At 39.1% G+C, this 17,889-nt stretch overlaps 1 protein-coding gene across 9 annotated transcripts in view; it reads left to right on the top strand.

Annotated features, from left to right (window-relative positions):
• The window catches only part of celf1 (cugbp, Elav-like family member 1), an 84,317-nt gene that overhangs the window by 53,196 nt on the left and 13,232 nt on the right, over window positions 1-17,889 (top strand). For 3 of the 9 annotated variants that reach the window (XM_060911974.1, XM_060911975.1, XM_060911978.1), the window contains 4 exons: window positions 9,241-9,310; window positions 12,044-12,214; window positions 15,556-15,672; window positions 17,334-17,522. In XM_060911974.1, the coding sequence (XP_060767957.1) occupies window positions 9,241-9,310; window positions 12,044-12,214; window positions 15,556-15,672; window positions 17,334-17,522 (547 nt within the window). The remainder of the gene's footprint in view (window positions 1-9,240; window positions 9,311-12,043; window positions 12,215-15,555; window positions 15,673-17,333; window positions 17,523-17,889) is intronic. The other 6 variants (XM_060911976.1, XM_060911979.1, XM_060911980.1 and 3 more) reach the window with 6 other exon arrangements.

Here is a 17,889-nt window from a genome sequence, read left to right on the forward strand (position 1 = left end):
CTAGAAACAGCATGGAGTGAGGAAATGAGTCGTGTTTTAAATATACTTCTGGTGGTAGATGGTGGAAAGGGCCCCACATTACCTGCTCCTGCAAAAATGGTGCGCTGTGAGATTTTATTTATTTATTTTTTGGATTGCGTTGGACTCATCTGCTCTTCTTGCACAGTTTCGAATCTTCTTTGCTCGAGCTGCTCAGAAAATCATGCATTCTATCTATCAGCAAAACCACAGGCTTCAGAAAAACTCTTATTTCATTTACAATTATTTTTAAATATAAAGAAGGAAAAGAAACACAAAAAAAACAAAAATGGCCTATCTCTCTTGCTGATGCAATCACCAAATGTACACGGTCCCTTAATGTCCTTTTTAATAACTGGTTAAATAGGGTACAGGGATGAGAATTTTCCGCCGATTGGCGGATTTCCGACTTTTTCAGACCAAAATGATCGTTTTTGAGATCGATGTAAATCCGTTGAGAAATTTTCGGGGGGGGGTTTGATTAACGATCTGTGGTCATCTTATAACGCAGACATCCCAAGTCTCCCAGAACTTCCGGGAGTCTCCTGCATATTGATAGAAGCGAGCAAGAGCGTGCGCGTGCAACATTAAGGTCTGCATCACGCATCTTAGAATGTGTGCGCGCGAGGGAGACTGTGTGCAGTGTTGCCAGATATTGCTGACGTTTTCCATCCCAAAATATGTTCAAAACCCGCCAAAATGCACTTAAAACCACCCAATGTGGCAACACTGCCTGTGTGCCTGTTCATGTAGCGCATGCCAGACAAAGAGCATCCTGATTGGGTTACTCAGCAAAATAAGCCAATCAGCTTTCAGTGTGGGTGGGCTTTTATCCCTTTTCTGGAGGACCGACCGGCATAGCAGAGAGTGAGTGCGCGCCCCAAAAAACGAAAGTACAAAACCCACTTCAGCTCAGATTACACAGAAGAATCTCCGTCTAATAAGGGTAGAAAATAATGACAGTTTCGCGTGATGTACTGTTTGCAGCAGTGATTTCAGCATTGCCCATGTAGTGCAGCGGTTAATTGCATATTTCATAAGAATCCTTCAAATGGTAACACAAGCATGAAATTCTCCACAAATATGCTTTAATGTCCTCTCTTTTAGAAAAGGGTCCTGGCCACGCCAAAAATTCAAGATGGCCGCCATTTTCCAAGATGGCTGCCCGAATGTGACAATTTTATTTTCCCTCTTTTCTTAATTTAATTTTCCAAGTGAACCATGTTTATGCTCTTGTATGCTAATTTTACAGATTTTGTTGTCTCTGATATAAATTTAAGAAGGTTAGCCTTCAATGTGGTGCCCAAAATGGCTGCTACTCCTTGAAAATTATGATTTATCCATTGTAAATTGAGCATATTTAACACACACATGCAATCGTTTCTGGATGTGGATCTTGGTTGGTGTGGTGCAGGAAACAACGACCTTATGAGGCCATCCCGCCAACCAAAGCCGCTCTTCTCCAACATACCAAGCGTGCTGCCTACCAGTCCGGTTGTGTGTGGGGCCAGGCAACCCTGTGTCAGCCTGAACCTGAGAGTCCTGCTGACTGGGGATGGCAGAAGTCTGGTGAACAGTGGCACGTTTTCTGGACGGCCAATGTTCCCATAGCCAAGAGCTGTGAGCAACTGACCAAATGTGGTTGCAAAACCAGCTGGCGTGGTAGATGCAAGTGCTTCAGGCTGGGCCTTGTGTGCACAGCACTCTGCTCCTGCAAATGTGAACTGTAGATAAATTTTGCGCATTGATTTTGTTTGTCTTTTGGTGGATGGCATGCGTTGTCAGACCATCACTTTTGGAATTATTGTGACTTCCTACAGCCTAAAGGTTTTTTATATAGTTGCAAATAAGTTAGAGTTAAGTTAGTCATAAGTGGTTAGAGTTAAGAGTTAAGTGTTAGAGTTAAGTGTGTGTTAGAGTTAAGTGTGTGTTAGAGTTAAGTGTGTGTTAGAGTTAAGTGTGTGTTAGAGTTAAGTGTGTGTTAGAGTTAAGTGTGTGTTAGAGTTAAGTTAGTCATAAGTGTTTTATAGTTATAAGATATGTATAAGATTGTGTAACAGTATTACTAATGTAGATATTAAGATAACACTAGAGGGCAGTAACATACGAGATAAGATAACATAAGTTATAGATGTCACTGTAAGTAAAACAAATTGAATCCTGTTGCTTTCTTTTCAATGCAGTTCAATGCAATTAATTTTTTTTTTTTGTTGGATATCTTCGCTGATTGCGCATAATAGAACATTTTCTTCTCCTCTTTATTTTCTCTGGGGCTGGAGCCAGGTTCGCCTGGTTTGGTGGCCCCATGATAACTGGGCTGTGCCCAGTGCCACTGCTGGTCTGTGGCTGGATACGGAGCAGGCAGAGCTGGGCTCTCCTAGCTCCGATAGTTTAGGTTGGACTTGGAGGTCTTCTTTGTTTAAATCTTGAATGACATGGTAGATTGTGGGAAACAGTTCATGATCACAATCCCATGATTTAAAGTTCATTTAAATGGAAAAAGCATGTTTATTTCAACAGATATATAGTCTCGGTGTGAGATTGCCAGATACTGATGGCGGCCATCTTGAAAAAAGGTCGCCATCTTGAATTTTCACGTGGCCAGGATCCTAATCTGAAAGAGTATATCCAGGAGGGTATCTGTGCAAAATTTCATGCTTGTGTCACCATTTGAAGGATTTTTTTAGTTATCTGCTCCACTAATGGTGGCTTAAACGATTGTAAAGGACATGTTGAGGTGAGGAGTGTCAGTTCATGTGCATTATATTTAGGTCTACGACAGGCTGTCATGAAAAGACCAAACTTATTGAAGATTTCCGTAAAGTAACAATGTATGAATGTACATCATATATATCAAATACACGTCATATATAAGTGTGTGTCTTTTTATAAATGAGGTTAGCTTGTCTAATGTAGCATGTTGGGGAGAATCATAGTATCATATCTATATTTCTGATAAAATTTTAGGTATGATACCGTGTATAACTCTCCTACTTATTGCTCATTTCATGGGGGGGGAATTGCTGGGATGTGCTGCGCGGGAGCGTCTGCCCACATTTTTTTAGGCCGAGATGAACTTATAGTTTTTGATTTAAAAATTTTTTTCCAATTTGTAATGCCCATTGTACATGCCTGTTCTTTAACTCAAAATCACCATCTCGATCTTCAAATTGACCGTATGGTATATGCATTACATTACACAACATCCTGTCCAGATAAAACCTAGTTAGTACACACAACAGTTGAAAGGGAAGTGATGAGTGATGTTGCATGTTGCCTGCTTAATATGCAAGACCTCCTGCTACCATGATAACATCAGAAGAAAGCTTAAGAGAATTATATGATGGAACTTTTTTCTGGTTTGCACTTCATTGTAAAGGGTTAGAGTATTCAAAGACATGAATAGCAAAAATGCAGAAATGTAATACTGTAGTGCTCGTTTATATTAAAAGGTGCATTGATTTTTTTGAAATCATCAAATGTGAATTGATTAAAAACAAGTCTCTTGTACCATATTAATCATTTTCACCTGGGAGTCCACCAAGAAGGGGAATTTATTTCCAAATACATTGCAACTTTTTGCTGATAAAATTAATGCTTTTGGGGTAAAAAAAAAAAATAAAAAATAGCCAAAATTCATTAGCCCCTGGAACCCCTGGGCCCCGCCCCCCGGGCTATGGGCCCCGCCCCCTTGGGCCATGGGCCCCGCCCTGGTTTTTTCAGACTTTTTAAATATTTTTCATTCTCATCCCTGACGGTAAAGAAAAATGATATTGCCAAGTTGAATGGGCTTACTTGGACTCAAGTGCTCCATTTTGTCATGGTAATGTTGACCTAAAACATAACATGCACATTGATTTTAAGATTGTTTAAAGCTCGACGTTCAAATGGTCAGTTTTTTGGCAAATTATTCCAACGCAACTCCTTTTAGCAGCACAGTAGATTTTGTTCATAGAACATTCTCATTCTTCATGCCTATTTGTTAAAACAGTTCACCAAATATACTTTGGTGGCGGTTAATATGAATTGAAACACCATAGCTTTCTACAAACTCAGCAACCACTTTTAATAGGCACACTTGTGTCCCTGCTCATTCATGTAATTGTCCAGTCAGCCAATCATGTGGCAACAGCACAGTGCATTGAATCATTCAGGTACAGCTCAAGAGCTTATGACCTATATCTTGGTGAATGTTCATATCAAACATCAGAATGGGGGGAAAGGACTTTGTGACATGGTTGTTGGTGCGAGACAAGCTAGTTTGAGTGTTTCTGAAATTGAAGATCACCTGGTGTTTACGCTTGAGAGGTTGCATACGGTGGTGCAAAAACAAACATTCAGTGAACAGCAGTTCTATGTGGGGAAAATGTTTAACATGATGGGTCAGAAGAGAATGGCCAGACTGTTTTTAGATGACAAAGGCTTAGAGTAATGCAAAAGACCATGCTTTACAACCCTGGTGAGCAGAAAAGCATCTCGAATTGCACAACACACCAAGCATTTAGACACAAAATTATATAGGTGCACAGCCAGACCCACCCCTGCCTCAACCACTCGGCACTTAACTGATGGAGAAATTGCACTACAGATATATGCATCATGTGCTGTTAGGATTTTGAAAGTGGTAAATGAGTAAACAGAGTTGAACACAGACGTATAAACCAGGCTTAAGATTCCATTTGGATCCAAGTTTTTGTTTGTTGCTTTGACCTGCATAGTGTGTGTGTGTGACAAATTTGCTGGGTATCTGAGCTATGTAATTTTTTTTGCTATGGGGAAAAGCAGCCTGTGTTACCCTACATTCATACCAGTGCGGCACGAGCGTCAGAGTGACTAGAGATTGTTAATTTTCTATGAGAACTAGTGTCATGACTGTTGCTAGCTGCGTCTTAGGTGGTGGGGGCATCGTTGAAGTCCAGGTAACGTCATGGTAATGAGCTATGATGCAGTTCAGTGGCAACCAATCGGAATTTAGAAGTGCTCCGCTTTAAAAAACTAGAGAACAGGTCATGTAACTTTTTGGTTCCGTTCAAATGGTTCCCAAGTACAACGAAGGAGAAAATAATGGCAGTGGTAGGTTTCTTCATTATTCGAGGTCTCCCTGTTTGCATACAGGGAAGCAAGGGGGGGAAAAATGCATGTTGAAATTTAACTCTTGGCACCTAGAATCAACACAAGTCGCATCACACAAATGGCATTAATTGGTTTGTCATTGTTTTTTCTTTCATCAATGGACCTTCACATTTAAAATATTTCATGAGGTTAATTTGTACCCCTACTTGTGGTCAGTTGGCATGAAGATACTGATTGATGCGCGTTTGCTTTGCGTCCCCTTTAACGTTTGCAAGACGAAACATTCAGAATGAAATTGTTCTCCCATATCATGGACTGTTGACAAAATTGGTAGAGCGCCCAGAGTGAATTTTAACGCGCTCGCTGCATTTGGTGTGAATGTATTTTTATTTGACATGAGACACTGCAGCATTGCATGGGCTGTAATGGGCATACGGCTAGTTTCAATCTTTCTATATTTTAGAAACGCCTGCAACAGCTCACATACTGCTATATTATCTGAGTAGAGCATGAAGTTCTTTGAAATACTTAAAAAGCTGTTAAATTACCTTAGAATAGTTTATCATTTGGTTATACATACACGGTTTCTTTGTGCTGTACTTTTTGATGATTTGTGCACCTGGGCAACAGATCTATGTTTGGCCATTCAAACCCCACGTAGGACCAATTTGACCCAGAAAATATTTACTGGTTGTTTCTGATTGGCTTATTTTGAAGTTCCTAGAGCCTCTGGATGGCATTCTCCATCCTTCTAGGCCAACATCGATGTGGTGCCCTTTTGTGAATGTGTTAGTGCTGCTCCATGGGTGTGCTGTGAAAATTCTTTTCTTTCCCCTATTTTTAATCTCTCATTTACTCTCTTTACTACTTTTTTTAAACTCTTCTTTACTTCTATTATTTGCTTATTTACTTAATTATCCATTTAATTATTTATTTCCTCCATATTGCTGCTGAGCCTTTCTTTAGGGATGAAACAAATATTTATCCCTCAGTGCCTGGATGAATGTTTTGACTAAATGTCCATGAAAATTACAACAGAACAAGGCACTGGATGCACAGTAACATCTACATTTGATATTAGAACAATGCTTGACGGCAGCATCGTGCTCCATATAGCAATAATATAATGGACAATAAAACAGTAGAACAGGTATTTCCTGACCAAACGTGGATGTACATTGAAAATGGAATGGAACGGCTTTATTTGTGTTGGAAAAAATCTGTGACTTGTTTGGACACGCGTCAAAAATGTCACAATGATTAAGTTGTTCTTTTAATAAGATTTAGTCTGGTTTATACTTGTGCATTTGCATATCTGTGAATATGTGAGGGTATCGTACACTGGTCTGCCATTGTACTTGCCCTTAAGGGGAACATTTGTGTTGTCTTGTGTCCTATTGCAGAAAAAATTTGAGAGCAAAAGCAAATAGTGGATGTGATTTATGTTGAGGATAACTACTTACTTCCAGGTCCTAAATCCCTGATATAATATATTAGTAGAGAACACTAAGAACAGATTACGCTACAAAAACACGTGGATATTGCTTTATTTAAAAAAAAAAAAAGTGGTCTAAACCTTAAAGGAGAGACGCAGAACCATGGCCTCACTTTTTGTTTATAAATGCCTTGAGACCTCAAGAATGGCACAGGAATAGTTTTAAGTGTTAACAATAAATCTAATATGGTAATTTTTACAATTAAAATGACTCCTATAGGTAGTGGTCTGAGTGAATGACCTTGACATCTGTGAAGTTACCGCAGGAAGTCTATCGGTCTCCTCGCCATTTCTGCTATACTAAAACACAGAGCTGACTCCGACCCTCCATTTTGAGCTAATTTATCGTCATGCCATGTAGATGTGTTGCTGGCGGGTGCAGCAACATGACAGAAGGTGGATTTACGTTGCATTCATGGCCCAAGAATGTTCAAACTGCAAAGATTTGGACACATTTTGCGAGAAATTCACGGGCACATTGGGTGCTTATGAAGTGGTCTCTCCTCTGCTCTGCACATTTTACTGAAGACTCGTATGAGACCTCTGATCTGTTGAGGAGCATTGGCTATAAGCCCGTATTGGAAGACGGTGCAGTACCAACAATTAAAGAAAAGGAAAGTAAGTTCAGTTGCACCAGTTCTCCCGGAGTGTGAGCCGAGGGTTGTTGCTAAAACCCAGGATGGAATGGGAGGTGACACATTATCGCTCGGGCAGTGACCTCCCCGCGGTTGTTGCTAAAACCGGTAACGTCCCGTCCCGGGTTTTAGTAATTGCCTGAGCCAAGCAGTAATGGTGGAGTACTCCGTATGAAGCAAATAGAGAATGAGTGGACCAGCCGGCTGATTTCTCCGCTGGATATGTTTGCCTCAGCAGCAATATCTCACCCTTATGTGGAAGAAGTGAATGAATGGAGAACTGAATGAGCAACTGAAAGTCAGATTGTTTTTCAAAATGATCGGCCTTCAAGAAGCGAGAACCCAGACGGGCAAGATGCGAAGATCATCATTTGGATACAAAACAACAGAAACAACACTCGTCGTTTACCTGCATTTAGATTAATACATGTAACTTGTATTGTGTGTTTAAGTTACCGGTATAAGATTATTTAATTTGCTTCAGAATGTGATCGTCTCAGTTCATCTGATTATTTAATCAGCATTTTACGTTTTATCAGTGAAAAATGCATGCATGTACATGTATGTTGCATAAGTTATAACACCTATCCTGTTTTAAGGAGTCAAACCACAGTTAATGAAGTCAACTCGGTCTTAGTTGAGCAAGTCGGTCACGGTATTTCTTACTTTCACCATAAATTTTTATTTATATGACTTTGGTCTATAGCTGTTAAAGGCCTCGGCGTTAAAACCGGTTCCTGCTGTGACGTCTCACACCCAGGGCTGGCTGGCTCAGCGGGGCAACTCGAATGCCAACTTTGCAGTCGATTTTAACGCTCAAAAATGTATATATTTTTTATTCCCATTTATGCAGCATACATGAGTCAAGGATGGATATACTATCCACTCAGAAATGTATTTAAAAATAAAGGTTCTGCATATCTCCTTTAAGCACTTTCATGGCAGAATTCAGACCTTGACTTTGCATTGCTAATAATACAAATTGCTGCATGATATAGTATTCAGATGGATGTAACAAATTTTTTAAAATATCCATTTTTATATGGGTAGATTGATAGTACAGTATAATTGTGAGCATGCATTTCATTAACCCTGCTAAGGCGCCCCTCAGTGCAAAAAAGAAGCAAAATATCTTGCTTCTTTTTTGCAGCACTGCATGCTTTGCTCATTATAGCACTGCATGCTGGGTTTATGTTCGGTTTAAAGAATTATACTGGACCAAAAAAGCGATGTTTATCAATTAGTGCAGGAGCATAATAGTCCTGTTATTTCTGCGAGGCTCATTTTGACTTGAAGGAATAAAAACCCATATTTAATATCAATAAAATTGAGTGTATTAGTTTAATTTTATTCAAATAATCATATAGGAAAATTGGTGAAGTGACTTTACCTAAAATCCACACAATGAGTAACATTGGAGAATGAAAAAGAACCCCGGAAGTATGTTTGCTTGCTCTTTGATTTAAGGCCTCAATTGTTTAACCCATCAGTGTTTGCCTGATGTGCTGCACCAAACAAATATATAGCAAACATTTAGAACTGGCTGTGCAAATCAGTCTGTGCTTTATGTTCAAATCAGTCTGTGCTTTATGTTCAAGTATAAACCAGCCTTAATAAATAAATTTTAAATTAATGTGTAAAGTTTATAACTGGAATTTATATATTTCTGTAAAGCTGATTTGTGACAATGTCCATTGTTAAAAGTGGCATACAAATGAAATTAAATTGATTAGCTTAGCAGATGGACAACCATTGCAAGTGTGTCTGAATTTTGCAATGGTGAATTTTATGCATTGGCATTTGGTTGAGTGTTTTGACTTCAGCCACAAATTCTCACTTTGGTATTTATTTGGACCCCATCATGGACCATTTTCATCCCTCCCCCATTACTTGAAACCCTCCCACCCCTTCTCTCTCTCTCTCTCTCTCTCTCTCTCTCTCTCTCTCGTGTTCCTCTTCTCACAGTCCTGGAAGCAGTCCTGACTCTCTCTGTGTTCTCTGTTTTGGTGTAATGTCTAGCTTTATTTGCAGCTCCTGCAGCAATCCGCATCCTCGGGGAATGCTCTCAACAATCTTCACCCCATGTCAGGTAAGATCAGTGCTGTGCATTGCATTGCAGATTAGGAGTCTTAAGGTTTAAAAAAAAAAATGTAATGGCTAGTAATTTGGTGCATTCATAGAAGCATTGATTCGCATGTCATCATGTATAGGTGATTCTACTTGCCCCAAGATCCAGAAATCTCAGAGTAATGGGCTAGTTTGATTTGACAAACGTAATATTATAAAATTTAAAATACCCTTTGTTTCTTGATGCTTTCATTGAACTAATAAATAAGAAGTCTAATATTGTGAAAGTAAGCAGCTAGACATCAGTTGCTCCAGTTTCCATGACTGTTTATTTGTCTGTTTTGCATTAGCAATTTGGCTGTTGACTGGTAACTTGTATGCAAGCTTCAGTGTATGCTTTGTATTTAATGAATGTTTTATATTCATAGTATTTGTTGGTAATTCCGTGCACGTGTTGGAAACATGTTTTTGATGTAATAATTTGTCAGAATAGTAAACTGAAACTGAGTTACTAAACAAACTGACAAAGGATGTAGTAACGCCATTAAAGGAAAACTCCGGAGTGAAATGCTTTTTAGGTCTATTTCCGCATTATTGGGAGTACATGCGTTGAGTTGCTATCACAATCACGTCAATCGGATGTGTTTTGAGAAAATTAGTTTTTTGTGATTTCAACCGGAAAGCGCCAACACGGCAGTGGCTGGGGCATGTGTTTTTGCCGATACAAAACGCTAGTTTTAAAACCATTGCAAAGCTCAAAACAACATGACAGTTCTGTGGAAGTGAGTAGAGGGTTCCTACAAAACTAAACGAGGTGTGTCTGGCTCTAAAAGTGCACGGACAGAGTGTGTAGAAGAGTAAATATAAAGACAGTGACCTTACCCGCAGTTGGTGTTCCTCAGACGCCATCTTGAGTGGACAGCCCGTAAAAGTCACTTGACTTTTACGGGCTGTCCACTCAAGATGGCGTCTGAGGAACACCAACTGCGGGTAAGGTCACTGCCTTTATATTTACTCTTCTACACACTCTGTCCGTGCACTTTTAGAGCCAGACACACCTCGTTTAGTTTTGTAGGAACCCTCTACTCACTTCCACAGAACTGTCATGTTTTGAGCTTTGCAATGGTTTTAAAACTAGCGTTTTGTATCGGCAAAAACACATGCCCCAGCCACTGCCGTGTTGGTGCTTTCCGGTTGAAATCACAAACTAATTTTCTCAAAACACGTCCGATTGACATGATTGTGATAGCAACTCAACGTATGTACTCCCAATAATGCGGAAATAGACCTAAAAAGCATTTCACTCCAGAGTTTTCCTTTAAGACACATATATATTTTTTTTCTTTCAGCATTTTTCTTATGAAATAAGGATTGGTTGTCGGAATGGACACAGAACAGAGTTGGCTCACTTGTATTTAGAAATGAAGCTTTAATAAAATCTTAAGTTTGCTCTATCGGAATACTACCATTTTAACAATTAATTAATTAATTAATTAAACAAACCTATAAGTAAAGTTTGCAAAGCTACCCACAGGTGAGGGTGGAAAATGGTTCAGCATTCTACTTAACTTGGACACTTAATTTCAGTGAAACCTGAAGATTTCAACAGACTTTCATATTTGAGCAAATAAATAGCCCTGTTTACTACTCTTGAATCTTGGATGACGATCTGTTGTACTGTATAATTTTATTGGTTTGTTATTGCAACACTTGTTTAAATAAGATGTAGTAATAAGACAGGGCTGTATATTAACTTGTTTTTTTTCACATGGCACTGGTGTTACAGAGGTTGATAGTTTTGTAGCACAAGTATAAAACGTCTGTTACCATCTCTAGAAACGAGAAGTAGTGCAGTTCATCACTTAAACAGGTATGTGACCTAGCAAAGGACATGAATGTTTTCATACAAGGGACACACAATCTGAACCTTTTATTAGAAATGTTTCCAGACGTGGGCCTATCAGTAAAAAAAATTTTTTTCCCTTTGTCACCCTTAATTTCATTGGGCTCGTTTGGGGTTTTTGTTTAGCCCTTGAAAATACTGCTTCATTTTCTCATCTTCTCTAGCTAACAGTGTTTGAGCAAGCTATTTGGAAAGCGTATTGAGCTGAACAACCAGTTACTCTACATTAATTGAAACTTCACTACCCTGAAGAAATGTAGCAAGCCAAGTTATACCAATATGGCAAAAGTAGTTTAGTACATCACACGGTACTTTTTTCCTTAATTGAACCAATTTCATGCCCAGTCAATGCTGTCTCAGTGATCAGTAAAACTGTCAGTCAAACAGATAGATACACAGGTTTAAAAAAAAAAAAAGGTTCAGCTCTATTGTTTATTAAACAATAATCTAGATCATGACTCTCACTGCAACAAAACCAGTTTGGCAACGAACAAAAGAAAATTGTACGCCATGTAACAAAATGCCGGTGTCCAGTATATGAATGTAACATGTAAATAAGGAATGAGAAGTTTGAACCTTGTTCTCATATAACTGAAGCTGATTCATCAATTTTGCTCGAATCACTTGGTTTGAAGTTGAAAATCCTAGAAAATGACACTTTTATAGGAAGTAAGGCAACTTGGTGCAGAGAACACCACAACTGTGAACCTTGTTACTTATGCCAATGTTGCCTTAGATTAACGTCTTCATTTTATGCCCTTGATTTCTGTTGCAGAGCAACAGTTAGTTGCTTTACGTATCACAATTTAATTTTTTTTTTTTTTGTATTTATATCTATGCATATATGTGCAGGTCTGAATGCCATGCAGAATCTGGCTGCATTGGCGGCAGCAGCGAGTGCCAGTCAGGCAACTCCAAGTGGCAGCAGTGCACTGACCACGTCCAGCTCGCCACTCAGTGCGCTTACTAGCTCAGGTACGGCCTCTGGACAACAGACTCTCTCTGCCTGGGATGGCTGCAAGGGTTCGTTCTGCTTTTTAATCTCTTACCAAATAATTCCAGCTTCCATCAGTAGCCAGTATTATACTGTAGTATAACATTTACAACCCCAATTCCAAACAAGTTGGGACACTGTGTAAACTGTAGAGCGGTGCTTGAAAGTTTGTGAACCCTTTAGAATTTTCTATATTTCTGCATAAATATGACCTAAAACATCATCAGATTTTCACACAAGTCCTAAAAGTAGATAAAGAGAACCCAGTTAAACAAATGAGACAAAAATATTATACTTGGTCATTTATTTATTGAGGAAAATTATCCAATATTACATATCTGTGAGTGGCAAAAGTATGTGAACATCTAGGGTTAGCTGTTAATTTGAAGGTGAAATTAGTGTCAGATGTTTTCAATTGATGGGATGACAATCAGGTGTGAGTGGGCACCCTGTTTTATTTAAAGAACAGGGATCTATCAAAGTCTGATCTTCACAACACGTTTGTAGAAGTGTATTATGGCACAAAAAAAGGACATTTCTGAAGACCTCAGAAAAAGCGTTGTAGATGCTCATCAGGCTGGAGAAGGTTACAAAACCATCTCTAAAGAGTTTGGACTCCACCAATCCACAGTCAGACAGATTGTGTACAAATGGAGGAAATTCAAGACCATTGTTGCCCTCCCTAGGAGTGGTCGACCAACAAAGATCACTCCAAGAGCAAGGTGTGTAACAGTCGGCGAGGTCACAAAGGACCCCAGCGTAACTTCTAAGCAACTGAAGGCCTCTCTCACATTGGCTAATGTTCATGAGTCCACCATCAGGAGAGCACTGAACAACAATGGTGTGCAGGGCAGGGTTACAAGGAGAAAGCCACTGCTCTCCAAAAAGAACATTGCTGCTCGTCTGCAGTTTGCTAAAGATCACGTGGACAAGCCAGAAGGCTATTGGAAAAATGTTTTGAGGATGGATGAGACCAAAATAGAACTTTTTGGTTTAAATGAGAAGCGTTATGTTTGGAGAAAGGAAAACACTGCATTCCAGCATAAGAACCTTATCCCATCTGTGAAACAGGTTGGTGGTAGTATCATGGTTTGGGCCTGTTTTGCTGTGTCTGGGCCAGGATGGCTTGCCATCATTGATGGAGCAAGGAATTCTGAATTATACCAGTGAATTCTAAAGGAAAATGTCAGGACATCTGTCCATGAACTGAATCTCACGAGAAGGTGGGTCATGCAGCAAGACAACGACCCTAAGCACACAAGTCGCTCTACCAAAGAATGGTTAAAGAAGAATAAAGTTGTTTTGGAATGGCCAAGTCAAAGTCCTGACCTTAATCCAATCGAAATGTTGTGGGCGGACCTGAAGTGAGCAGTTCATGTGAGGAAACCCACCAGCATCCCAGAGTTGAAGCTGTTCTGTACGGAGGAATTGGCTAAAATTCCTCCAAGCCGGTGTGCAGGACTGATCAACGGTTACTGGAAATGTTTAGTTGCAGTTATTGCTGCACAAGGGGGTCACACCAGATACTGAAAGCAAAGGTTCACACACACATACAATATTGGATCATTTTCCTCAATAAATAAATGACCAAGTATAATATTTTTGTCTCATTTGTTTAACTGGGTTCTCTTTATCTACTTTTAGGACTTGTGTGAAAACCTGATGATGTTTTCGGTCATATTTATGCAGAAATATAGAAAGTTCTCAAGGGTTCACAAACTTTCAAGCACCACTGTAAGTAAAGACAGAATGCCATAATTTCCAAATCATAGAAACCATATGAAAATGATACAAAGATGATAATCCCTGTCCCAACTTTTCTGAAATGTGTTGTTGACCTCAAATTCAAAATGAGCGCATGTTTTTCAAAAAACAAAAAAATGTCTCAGTTTCAACATCTGATGTGCTGTCTTTGTATTATTTTTCCATGAAATATAGGGTTTGCATGATTTTGTCAATCTTCACTTTGTTTTTATTTGTTTTACACAATGTCCCAACTTTTTTGGTATTGGGGTTGTACACTAACATGTATGTTTATGTCTGCACGGACCATACTGCTCATTTCCCTCTTAAAGCATCTCAGTGGAGTGAAGTTATATTTATGTCGAAAAATGCAATATTTATTTTAAATTCATCCTGAGAGATTGGCAACTTGGAATTTCTCAATTACATTTGTGGAAATTGCTGGTGAATCGGTTTATGTCGGGGTGGGCAATTATTTTTTCCATGGGGCCACATGAGAAACAGAATTTTGTGGAGGGCCGGACCAAGAGGCTGAACTAAATTCTGCATAATATTAATTGTATTTCTTTATATAAAGCAGTAAATAACATTTGTTTTTACAAGCTGCTAAGACTGGTAAGAGTATGGAAAAAACGTGGTTGCCTTACAAAAAATGTCATTTATTCAATCAAATTTCCCAAAACAACAGTTAACAAAATGTGAATGTACCTTTTTTTTTTTTTCTTCCAGTCACATTCACCCCAAAACACAATAGACATCACAATATTGTCTTTCTACTCCAAATATCAAGCAAGATACAGTCCATGTTTTGTTGGAAGCCCTGCATTCGGCATCTACCTTTCTTCTTTTTGCGGACATTTTTGGGAGCTAAAGTCTTCTTGTGACCTGCTTGCAACAACGTCGATTCGGTGTAGGTATCAGATCTACAGATCGGCTCGGGCTCCGGCACCTGCTGGTGACGTCACACTATGTGATTGGCTGGACCGTTTGAAGGATGACGTACAAGTTTGTGGTTGGTCTGGACAAATTATGGAAGTAGTTGTCACGGGATTAGGTTTCGTGGGATTTCATGTCATGTTCATGTCGCACGCATTGCGTTTTTGTTGAACACAACTTCAAAATAAAAGCAATGCACATTCAGTCCATGCATGAGGTAAAATTAGAAAATAAGTTTATTTTGTAATTTCTAATTAACCTTACGCGGGCCGGTCAGAATGACCCAAAGGGCCGGATGCGGGCTGTAAAATGCCCGGGTCTGGTTTATGTACTTGCAAAATGTCCCATATACAATTTAACTGTATGCACATTTCCACCATACTGAAGCACCTGAAGATAGCTTCGCCTCTGCATCATCTGTGACTTGGGACATCTGTGCACCCTTGCCGATATTAATAGTTCACTGGTTCTCTGTTACTGTAGTAATGCTTTTTCCTTGGCCAAAATGCCCGTGTTCGCTATAATGTTAATTGAATGCATACTTATAAAAGAAGGTCCTTGTTCCGAAGTATGCAAGGCCCCCCCCCATGTTGTCATAGATGTTTCATCTTTATAAAATTAGCTTTTTATTTTTGGTAATACTTTGTTACTCATCTATCTGCCCTTCCTCTTCTCTGCTCCCTTTCCACAGCAGGTTCTTCTCCCACCTCGAGTACTAATTCATCTGTGAATCCTATGGCTTCTCTGGGTGCGCTGCAGTCTCTGGCTGCAGGTGCTGGTGCTGGTCTCAACATGAGTTCACTAGCAGGTAAGAAATTACCAAAATACACGCTTTACATCAGTGTGATATACGATTTTTTTTTGTTTTTGATGGTTTCATATATTTCATAATATTTTTATTTCTAAATATTTATCAGCATTCCACCATTGTGGCACGGGAGTCTGTGATTGGTGGACAGCTGACAAAGGGTGTCTTCCATTGGTTGTAAATCGTGACATAAAAATCGTAAACGCGTACGGGACCCGCTGATTGGCTGTTCACATACTGAAGCCAAGCGGAGATGTCCGTCATCTGTTGCTGTTGTCCGAAGAAAACTACAACTTTTTTAAAAAAAAAAAAAAAAAAAAAAAAGCTATACTACCGGATTACTTGGACAGTCTTAGTCAGAAAGAAGCGAAAGATGGATATACACGGAAATTAGTTTATTAGTGGTTCTGATCCGTACAAAATTCCTCGAAACAACTGGAGTGACGGTGCAGATTTGTGGCCTAGCATTAACTACATGTTGGAATATGCATTCTTTTTCCCGCAAAGTCCTGACATGGAAGAACTGTTTTACAGAAGCGAGAAAACCTTCTTTGTGTCAAGACTTTTTCCCCGACATCAGCTTTTGGGAACAGAATGTTGCGAAAGCCAAAGCATTTACTCTCAAAGGGCTCTGACCTAAACTGTAGCCTAGATGGTATTACTGCCCCTCCATGCCTCTTCAACCCCAAGGACATGTAGTTACAGAGCTATCTGCACTCTATCATTTATACAGTGATGCTTATTATTGTTAAAATATCTGAAGTGTTAGTTGTAAAATAAAATATTTTGCTCTAGACTTTCAAACAATATTGTAAGATTTTATTTTAATTTTATCTAATAATGGATGGTACATTTAATTACGAGCACTATCCGAATCGGCACATTTCAGTTGTAGCTACAGTACGGTCATACAGTAACTATAATCATTCTTGTAATAATTTCAATGAATGGTTAATGTTCAGTTCCTTCATTTATTCTCGATTCAAAGGCACAACTGAGTCACACAAGTTGATCAGTGTGTAATGGAGAATAACAATTTTATCCAAAATAGTTTTTCCTGCCTGAGTAGATTTATTTCCATTTCACATATGTGCAGCTGTTGTAAAGTTTAGTGTGTGTGTGTGTGTGTGTCTGGGTGTGTGTGTGTCTGGGTGTGTCTGGTTCCACGGTGACATTTTGCACAGGACTGTGTTCCTTTTGATAACAGAAACAAAGCTCCAGCATTATTATACTCTTTCACAACTCTCCACAGCTTAATATACCCTAAATTATTCATTCCTCTGCTACTAGAACTTTTCTTTCTGAATGTGTCTGCATATATTGGTGTTTATGGTTTTATGGCTTTATCATAATTATGCTTCACCAACTTAAAGAAAAAAAAATCAACTGCATTCTGTCCTCTCCAAAATAAAATAAAGCTCTGAGCAAGTAGAATTGTTTTTCGGGCAAGTATGTTTTGGGTGCTGCTTGCCCATTGGGGGTGTGTGTGTGTGTGTGTGTGTATAAATATAAAATAGGTGTGTGTATGTAAAATAAAATACCAAGAAAGGAAAGAAAATTATGGCTGTACTTAGGATTATGAATTAGTGTACACTAAATTGCGAAAAGATTTTTTTTTTCCCTCCGCCCCCCCAAACAGCATTTGTTCTGTTTTTCTGTAGGCATGGCTGCGTTGAATGGTGGCTTGGGCAGTGGAGGCATATCTAATGGCTCCGGCAGCACTATGGAGGCCTTGACACAGGCAGCTTACTCGGGGATCCAGCAGTATGCAGCCGCTGCCCTACCCAGTCTTTATAACCAGAGCCTACTTTCTCAGCAGAGCATCAGTGCTGCTGGCAGCCAGAAAGAAGGTCAGTGTTGGTAGTACCACAGTTATCCCAGAATGAACAATTTAGTATTTTCATATTATACCCCCACTCCGAAGGAACGCAGTGTATTTACGAAACATACAGTTGTGATCAGAAGTTTACATACAGTGACATGAATGTCCTCTTGGATATGAATGTCATGGCAATATTTGGGCTTTCAGTAATTTCTTTGAACTGTTCTTTTTCTGTAGCAGAATGTACAGCATACATCTTTGAAAAAAAACATGCTAGAATTTGGTGTACAAGTTTTTAATTTTCTTTGGGTTTTCTGAAATCAACACAGGGTCAAAATTATACATACAGGGTCAAAAATTTACATACAGCACACGTAATATTTGGGTAAAATGTC

The sequence above is a fragment of the Neoarius graeffei genome, chromosome 27 (genome assembly GCF_027579695.1).
Source record: "Neoarius graeffei isolate fNeoGra1 chromosome 27, fNeoGra1.pri, whole genome shotgun sequence".
Lineage (NCBI taxonomy): Eukaryota > Metazoa > Chordata > Actinopteri > Siluriformes > Ariidae > Neoarius > Neoarius graeffei.